This window comes from Garra rufa, unplaced genomic scaffold, assembly GCF_049309525.1.
Source record: "Garra rufa unplaced genomic scaffold, GarRuf1.0 hap1_unplaced_736, whole genome shotgun sequence".
Taxonomy (NCBI): Eukaryota; Metazoa; Chordata; class Actinopteri; order Cypriniformes; family Cyprinidae; genus Garra; species Garra rufa.
Window position 1 is genome coordinate 1 of NW_027395001.1, and position 10,116 is coordinate 10,116.

Sequence of the window (10,116 nt, forward strand, 5' to 3'; positions counted from 1 at the left end):
ATTACGCTAATTTAGCGACAATGAAATATGTAAACCGATGTTTTTTCATCTCTAAAAAAAAAAAACAAAAAAAAAACGAAAAGTCTCCGACTTTTGGATCCCACTGTATGAAACCGAATTATTTAGATATATTTATAAACCTAAATGAATTCTCTTCTATATAACATTATTATATAATAACATTATGTACGATGTTAATGCAAAACGATTAGTTTCTTGACCTTGTATCTTAAATTAAGTTTTTAAAACACGTATAGTTACTAGTGCTCACTAATAAGCTGTCAAAAACGCGACACGATTCAGCTTTGTGTGGTTGTTTATTAACCCGACACTGGATTTATACACGGAATAAATAAATAGACTTCTCTGCTATCATTATTTTGAATTGCATACTGAATAATCGCTCATTTCACGACATGAAGCTGGCGTTTCGACAGGGTCTGTGGTTCTTCACTTGTGCCTGCGGTAAAGATTTAAAGTACTTGAAATGCGAACGAGGAGGTGAATTTACGGTTCTTCATATTGCAATATAATATAATGTAATACCTCTCTATTCTTACGATTTTTATATACAAGAGTCAAATCCAACCTAGCGAGAGATGCGCAGTTTGCTAGAAAGATCGCTGTTAGTATATTGAATTGATTCTTCACATTGCTTGGGTTTGTTTTTACGTGTAACGCAATCGTTTCCCGCCGTTTTTGAAACGTTCCCGCTGAGTGTTTGTTCTGGTTTCGTAGGACTGTGAATAATTCTAGTGTGTGGTCTTTCTTTCAGTTGGAATATCTGTGTAGTGCTGCTTCACTAAATAAACGGAGAAAACCATCAGGCTACCCGTCTGTGTCTGTTTTGCCTTTTTTTGCCTTATGTTTTTGCCATCTTATATGGTCATAAATAGGGGTGGAAAACACGTCAGAGCCGCGGCTCTGTGAATATCACGAGGAAGTGAGTGAGTGTGTAATAAACCTCTGATGAATGTGTCGCTGCTCACATGGAGTGACACCCGCTGCATATTCACAAACAAACGCATTCTGGTGAGTGAAATCAAACTCAGTTTAGGCTGCTAGTTTAATCTTTGACTATATTGTGAATAAGGATGTTTGTCGGTGTTTCGTAATTTAATCTGTACTAAAAAGGATGCACACGAAACGTTTTTGAAACTACAAAGATTCATCTGTAATTAAGGTGTCTTTTTGTAATTCATCGTGTAGTCACTTTAAGTGGTTTTTATGTTTTTAAAATAGTTTTAGGGCCGTTTTGATCATTTTAGATCACATTTTTTTCTTTTAAATTTTCATATTGAGTGTGTTTTTTTTCCCTCAACATTCTAAACGTTTTTGAAACTACAAAGATTCAAGTGTATTTAAGGTGTCTTTTGTAATTCATCGTGTAGTCAATTTAAGCGTTTTTTTATGTTTTTAAAATAGTTTTAGGGCCGTTTTGATCATTTTAGATCACATTTTTTTCTTTTAAATTTTCATATTGAGTGTGGTTTTTTTCCCTCAACATTCTAAACGTTTTTGAAACTACAAAGGTTCATCTGTATTTAAGGTGTCTTTTGTAATTCATCGTGTAGTCAATTTAAGCGTTTTTTTTTTTATGTTTTTAAAATAGTTTTAGGGCCGTTTTGATCATTTTAGATCACATTTTTTTCTTTTAAATTTTCATATTGAGTGTGTTTTTTTTTCCCTCAACATTCTAAACGTTTTTGAAACTGCAAAGATTCAAGTGTATTTAAGGTGTCTTTTGTAATTCATCGTGTAGTCAATTTAAGCGTTTTTTATGTTTTAAAAATAGTTTTAGGGCCGTTTTGATCATTTTAGATCACATTTTTTTCTTTTATAATTTCATATTGAGTGTTTTTTTTTTCCTCAACATTCTAAACGTTTTTGAAACTACAAAGATTCAAGTGTATTTAAGGTGTCTTTTGTAATTCATCGTGTAGTCAATTTAAGCGTTTTTTTATGTTTTTAAAATAGTTTTAGGGCCGTTTTGATCATTTTAGATCACATTTTTTTCTTTTAAATTTTCATATTGAGTGTGTTTTTTTCCCCTCAACATTCTAAACGTTTTTGAAACTACAAAGATTCAAGTGTATTTAAGGTGTCTTTTGTAATTCATCGTGTAGTCAATTTAAGCGTTTTTTATGTTTTAAAAATAGTTTTAGGGCCGTTTTGATCATTTTAAATCACATTTTAGCTTTTTTTTCAGTCAAGGGCTTATGCAAAATGGTTTAACATTGTTTTGAATCTGGGTTTTTATGTATTTATTTTGTTTTTTATATTTATTTTGAAATATCGCTCATTAAAAAAAATGTTTTTATAAATTTAATCACCTTTATATGTTGTTATTTTTTATTTCTCTATTTTATTAGTTTATTTGATTGATTTTTTTTTTTTTTGCAGTCAAGGTGTCATGCATTGTGGCATTACTATTATTATTATTATTATTATTATTATTATTATTATGTAGCATGTGTGTTACGAGGATTTTTTTATATACTTTTTTAAAGTGTCAATTTGGTGTAATGCTAATTTCATATATTTTTCAATTCCTGTGCACCGAGTTTTTTTTTTGGGCACTTCACCATTTTAATCACTTTTTGTGGTGTGACGGTTATTTAATTTATAAGTGTATTGAGTATTTTATTTTATTTTTTTAAATTTTGGGGCATTTTTTGATTACCTTTCAAAACTATTTTAAGGTGGTTAAATGGCTTGATATTGATTATTGCTATTAAATGACATAATGTGTTTTTTTTTGTAATTTAATTTATTTCAGTTGCAATTACTGTAAGCGTTCAAATCATTTTATATATATTTTTTTTTAAACGTGTTTCAAATCGTTTTAGGGCCTTTTTAGGACACATTTTAGCTTTTTTTCAGTCAAGGGGTTATGCAAAACGGTTAACTTCATTTTGAATGTGTATTTTATTATTATTTTTCTAAATATCGCTCATTTTAAAAATATACATTTTTAAAAAAAGTTTTTATTTTACTTGTTTTAAACTAATTTAATCACCGTGTAGATTTTAATTTTTCAGTTTATTTATTTTTTGCAGTCAAGGTGTCATGCCTTATTACAATATTATTATTATTTAGCATGTTTATTGAGGAGTTTTTAAATACTTTATTTTAAAAAATGGTGTAATGTTAATTTTATATATTTTTTAAATTCCTGTGCATTGAGGCATTTTTAATTTCTTATTCATTTTTTTATTATTAATTTCAGTTTAGATTTTTTTCTTAATTTCTTTGGTCCATTTATGACTATTTTAATCACTTTCTGCAGTGACAAATCTGAACATTTTGTTTTAGTAAATAAATTTTTGGGCCCTTTTTATATATATATATATTTTTTAAGGTGGCACCTGTACCTTTGAAATAACTGATATTGTGTGGCGAAGTGATATGTACAGCGGTCAAAAACTGCCTGGAACTATGTTCGCCATGCCTTTCCCTAAAAATAATGCACACCTCTAGAACGTTCGTCAGCCAATCAGATTCAAGCATTCAACGGCCCCGTAGTACAACTTTTAATATTTTTTTAAGGTGTCTATGTTACTTGATATTAATTATTGCTATTAAATTATAAAATTAAAGTTTTTTTTTTTTTTACATTTTGTTTTTTTTCTTCATTTTTTGGTTCATTTATGACTATTTTAATCTCTTTCTGTGGTACCAAATCTCAATGTTTTTTTTTTGTTTTGTTTTTTAACTTTTTTTAAAATAATTTTTTTATGGTGCTACATGGCTTGATCATTTATTATTGCTAAATTATAGAATTAATGTGTCTTTTTTTACATTTTTTTTTTGGGTCCATATATGACTATGTTAATCACTTTCTGCGGTGACATGTGAACATTTTGTTTTGGTAAATTCATTTTTGGGCCTTTTTTGATTAGCTTTTAACTTTTTTTAAGGTGACTAATTATTGCTATTAAACTAGAATTAATGTGTTTTTTTTTTTTTACACCTTCAAATATTTTTTTGTAGGTTTTTTGGGGCCATTTATGAATATTTTAATCACTTTTTGCAGTGACAAATGTGAACATTTTGTTTTGGTAAATTATTTTTTTTTTGGCCTTTGTTGGTCCATTTATGACTATTTTAATCACTTTCTGTGGTGACAAATCTAAACATCTTGTTTCGGTAAATACATTTTTGGGCCCTTTTTTTAAAATAATTTTTTGGTGCTTTATGGCTTGATAATTAATTGATTATTGCTAAATTATAGAATTAATGTCTTTTTTTTACATTTAATTTTTTTTCTGCATTTTTTTGGTCTATTTATGACTATTTAATCACATTCTGCACTGACACGTGAAAATTTTGTTTTGATAAATTAATTTTTTGGCCTTTTTTTGGTCCTTTTATGACTTTTAATCACTTTCTGTGGTGACAAATCTGAACATTTTGTTTCGTAAATACATTTTTGGGCCCTTTTTTTAGTTTTATTTTTTTTATAATTTTTTTATGGTGGCTACGTGGCTTGATAATTTATTATTGCTAAGTTATAGAATTAATGCGTCTTTTTTACATTTTAAATTTTTTTTTTTTTTTTTGGCCCATATATGACTATTTCAATCACTTTCTGCGGTGACAAATCTGAACATTTTGTTTTGGTAAATTCATTTTTGGGGCTTTTTTGATTAGCTTTTAACTTTTTAAGGTGACTAATTATTGCTATTAAACTAGAATTAATGTGTGGTTTTTATCACTTTTTCATCTATTTTAGAATTAATGTGTGGTTTTTATCACTTTTTCATCTATTTTAATCACTTTTTGCAGTGACATGTGAACATTTTGTTTTGATAAATTATTTTTTTTGGCCTTTTTTTGGTCCATTTATGACTTTTAATCACTTTCTGTGGTGACAAATCTGAACATTTTGTTTCGTAAATACATTTTTGGGCCCTTTTTTTACTTTTTTTTAAATAATTTTTTATGGTGGCTACGTGGCTTGATAATTAATTTATTATTGCTAAATTATAGAATTAATGCGTCTTTTTTACATTTTAAATTTTTTTTCTGCATTTTTTGGCCCATATATGACTATTTCAATCACTTTCTGCGGTGACAAATCTTAACATTTTGTTTTGGTAAATTCATTTTTGGGGCTTTTTTGATTAGCTTTTAACTTTTTTTTAAGGTGACTAATTATTGCTATTAAACTAGAATTAATGTGTGGTTTTTATCACTTTTTCATCTATTTTAATCACTTTTAGCAGTGACACGTGAACATTTTGTTTTGATAAATAAATTTTTTGGCCTTTTTTTGGTCCATTTATGACTTTTAATCACTTTCTGTGGTGACAAATCTGAACATTTTGTTTCGTAAATACATTTTTGGGCCCTTTTTTTAGTTTTATTTTTTTTATAAATTTTTTATGGTGGCTACGTGGCTTGATAATTTATTATTGCTAAATTATAGAATTAATGCGTCTTTTTTACATTTAAAAAATTTTTTTTTTGGCCCATATATGACTATTTCAATCACTTTCTGCGGTGACAAATCTGAACATTTTGTTTTGGTAAATTCATTTTTGGGGCTTTTTTGATTAGCTTTTAACTTTTTAAGGTGACTAATTATTGCTATTAAACTAGAATTAATGTGTGGTTTTTATCACTTTTTCATCTATTTTAATCACTTTTTGCAGTGACACGTGAACATTTTGTTTTGATAAATTAATTTTTTTGGCCTTTTTTTGGTCCATTTATGACTTTTAATCACTTTCTGTGGTGACAAATCTGAACATTTTGTTTCGGTAAATACATTTTTGGGGCTTTTTTGATTAGCTTTTAACTTTTTAAGGTGACTAATTATTGCTATTAAACTAGAATTAATGTGTGGTTTTTATCACTTTTTCTTCTATTTTAATCACTTTTTGCAGTGACACGTGAACATTTTGTTTTGATAAATTAATTTTTTTGGCCTTTTTTTGGTCCATTTATGACTTTTAATCACTTTCTGTGGTGACAAATCTGAACATTTTGTTTCGTAAATACATTTTTGGGCCCTTTTTTACTTTTTTTTTTTTTACTTTTTTTTTTTTTTTTTTTAGAATTATAGAATTAATGTCTTAGTTTTTACATTTTCAATTTTTTTCTGTATTTTTTTTTTTTCGGCCAATTTATGGTTATTTTAATTACTTTCTGCGGTAACAAATCTGAACATTTTGTTTCGGCCTTTTTTGTTTACGTTTTCGAATTTTTTTTTTTGTGCCCACAACATAAGAAATGTAATTTAGATTAAGTATATAACTTCTTATTCGCTTTTACCGCGGTTTCTCCATCAGGTTGACGGTTCGAAGATCTTCAGATGTTCAATGCTCAATAAACACATGGCGATGGTAAGTCAGACATAATGCTAATATTACCCGACACCTCCAGATGGTTTCCACACCTCACTTCTTACTCTATCGTTACTACTTCACTTACTCCAGAAGAACTGGACGGCAGGTACGCAGTGCGTCGCCAAAAAGCAGCATCGCAAACCTAAAGCGACTGAAATCGCGTATCACAAAGGCGACATCTTGACAGTCGTCGGACCTGGAACGGTAAAATGCGCACCTTTCCTAAACACATTTTCTAATTTAAAGTCACCAGAGCTTGACTAAAGTTTGTTTTCAGAGGAAAGGAGAATACAGAGCCCGACACAACACGACGGGAGAGGAAGGACTGGTCTCGGGTTCGAATCTGAGAGAAAGGGAAGCCCTCCGCATCGACCCCAAATTAAGCCTCATGCCGTAAGTGAGCAGAAATACTTAGTTCTGAAGAACTGCGACGAGGAACAAGTTTGTAATGTTGTTGTTAGTTACTCCACAGAAGGACAGGATGTGGTTAGTTTATATCAGCAGAGGTAAGTTTAGCCCTGACGCTGTTTACAATCTTCACAGATGGTTTCACGGCGAACTATCCGGACCGCAAGCCGTGGGCAAACTCAAACCCGCGGAGGACGGGCTTTTCCTCGTTCGGGAGTCGGTTCGGCATCCCGGAGACTTTGTTCTGTGCGTCTGCTTCAGCGAGAAGGTCTTCCACTACCGAGTCATCTTCAAAGACAACAAACTGACCATCGACAACAAGCAGTTCTTCTACAACCTCATCGACATGATCGAGGTGCGTCACTCAAGCGGCTAATTTTGGCGCGTTCCTTCATTTATCTCGCTTTTCCAGTGACACACATCCGCGCTGCTCGCGTCCTGTGGTTTTGAGCGGGAAATGAGAAGTGGGCCACTCGTTTGTGGTGAACGTCAGATGGTTTTGAGCAGTTTTTTTGTTTTCTGAAGGGGGAGGTCGGTTAAAAGCAGTTGTGTGGTGTGATATCCATTTTTAACAGTGCGTTTGGGCATTTTTACGACGATTTTTTCCATCACTTTTACATTTTTATTTTTTTATTTTTTATTTTTTTTGCTGTCAAGTGGTCAGCGTGAAAGCTGTTTACTTAATTACATCTGTAATATTATATATTAATATTTAACCTCAAAAGACGTGAAAACAAAAAGTGATAAAGGGCCAAAAATTATAAAAAATACAAAAAAATATATAATAATAATAAATAAATACATGAATAAAAAATTTAACATTCCAAAATAGCCTCAAAATCTATCTATCTATCTATCTATCTATCTATCTATCTATCTATCTATCTATCTATCTATCTATCTGTCTGTCTGTCTGTCTGTCTAGACATTTTGAGGCTATTTATTGGCGTGGCTGCATTATTTTTTAATTTATATGTATAATTTATAATTTTTTTTAAAATAATATTTGGACCTTTATCACTTCTTTCTTTCACTTCTTTTGCAGTTAAATATATAAAATTAAATACATTAAATATTTATATAACTACAATACATATTCAATATTCTAGATATAATACAATTTTAAAGGTATACGTTTAATATATATATAAATTAGTTTATGGTTGTTAAAAGTATAAATATAAATATTATATAATAAATATACCTTTATTTAAAATATAAATAGATATAAATATAAAATGTATATTTTTTCTCCATTTTTACACGTTTTTTTTTTCCAATTTTTGCAGTGAGCAAACTGTTTTTTGTTTTGCTTTTTTAATCACATTTTTAACATCTTTTAATATATAAGTCAACAATACATATATAATATTGTAGATATAATACAAATGTAAAGATATAAATTCAATATATAAGGTTGTTATTATGGTTGTTAAATGTGTAAATATAATAATTATAATTATATTAAATGTTATATTATAATCTAAACATTGATTTAACTTAAAATATAAATAAAAATGAATATAAAAGGTGTGTGTGTGTGTGTGTGTGTGTGTGTGTGTGTGTGTGTGTGTGTGTGTGTGTATATATATATATATATATACATACATAAAAAAACACATTTTCATTTTTATTCACCATTTTTCAAAATGTTTCACTTTCATATTTTAGTCATGCAGTGTGAGCAAATTGTTTTTATTTATTTATAATCACATCTTTCACATCTTTTATTATTAATATATAAAATACATATATAATATTCTAGATATAATACAATTATAAAGATATATATTCAATATAGAAATTAATTTATTGTTGATAAGTGTAAATTTAAATATTATATAATAAATATACCTATATATAATAATAATAATTAAATCTAAACATTGATTTAATTTAAAATATGAGTAAATATACATATAAAAGGTATATTTTAAAACAACACATTAAGTTTTTTTATCAACATTTTTCCACATTTTTCAAAATTTTCCACATTCTTATTTTAGTCATTATTTATTAATTTATGTATTTATTTTAATGGCCTCTTTCACATCTCTCAAAAAATATAAAACTACAATGCATATATTATATTCAAAATCTAAAACAAATATAAATGTGTAAATTCATTGTTGTTTACAGTATAAATATTAAATAGTAATTATACCCATATATAATATTAATTAAATATAAACATCATTTATTTTTTACCCATTTTTATTTTTTCAGATTTATATTTTAGACATGCAGTGTGAGTCAATTTTTAATATAATAATTTATCTTTTTTTTTCTTTTTTTTTTTAGGTGGGTATGTGATGTGAAATAATTTTTTAAATATGATTTATCATTATAATTATTGTAATATAATTATTGAATTATTGAACAGTACTATAGTGACAGACAATAGAAGCAATCAAACCCACGAAAATATATTACATTTATCTAGAAAATCTGTATTTCATGATTTTTAAACAACTTTTTGTTGTACTTTTTTTTTTTTTTTGCAATGTCTATGTGATTTTACATGAATGTTTTGCATCACGATTTAGATCAAGTATTGGAAATTCATCTCAACTTCCCTCTTCTACTTTCTTTGGAAATTTTAAAGGGTTTTTTAAAGGGGAAATTTGTGTGTTTGTTTCTTTTTAAACCTCAAACACATGTGGTTTGTCTTTGTGTCTGGTTTAGTGAACGCTGTGTTTGTTTGACAGTTTTACAGCGGAAATCAAGGCGCCCTCGCTACACTTCTCCTGAAGCCCAAGAAGAAGGAAGGAACAAAATCTGCTGAGACCAAGCTGTTAAAGTGTAAGTTTGACTCGAAAGCGCTCCAAAAATACCTGAAGATTGAGTTTCTAGTAGTTTAACATGGTAAATCTGGCTCTGTTTTACAGCCGGCTGGCTTTTGGATCTATCCAAGCTGACATTAGGAGAGGCCATCGGACAGGGAGAGTTTGGCGGTATGCTTTATTTCTGAATATATATGTGGAGTTTGTTATTGTAGTTCTCTCATATAACCACTAGAGAGCAACATTTGTCTAATTGGGATGAGAGCAGTACTTGCACACTGTATGCTGTCGTTTTTAATGAATATATCAGAAATACATTATGCAACATTATTACATTGCATTAAATTCAGTGATTGGAGAAGTCATCTGGTGAAAAATGTTTGCAAAATTTGGCCAAAAAAAGTAAATAAATACATATATTTTGTAATTAAATGTATAAAATAAAATAAAAAATGCAAAGCAAATACATGATAAATATGTAAATGAATAATGATGAATAATAAAAAGTGTAAATGTACAATATGTAAATAAAATACAATGCCTATAAATGCTTGCATTTAATTAAAATATTG

General features: G+C 28.5%; 1 protein-coding gene across 1 annotated transcript; it reads left to right on the forward strand.

Annotated features, from left to right (window-relative positions):
- Positions 1-416: 416 nt before the first annotated feature.
- LOC141317328 (megakaryocyte-associated tyrosine-protein kinase-like) lies at positions 417-9,715 on the forward strand (the record flags this gene model as incomplete). The annotated part of the gene is made up of 6 exons (XM_073833068.1): positions 417-465; positions 6,391-6,557; positions 6,631-6,746; positions 6,897-7,116; positions 9,470-9,563; positions 9,650-9,715. Coding segments are annotated over exons 1-6 (712 nt in total), but the record flags the coding sequence as incomplete, so codon positions are not given.
- Positions 9,716-10,116: the final 401 nt, after the last annotated feature.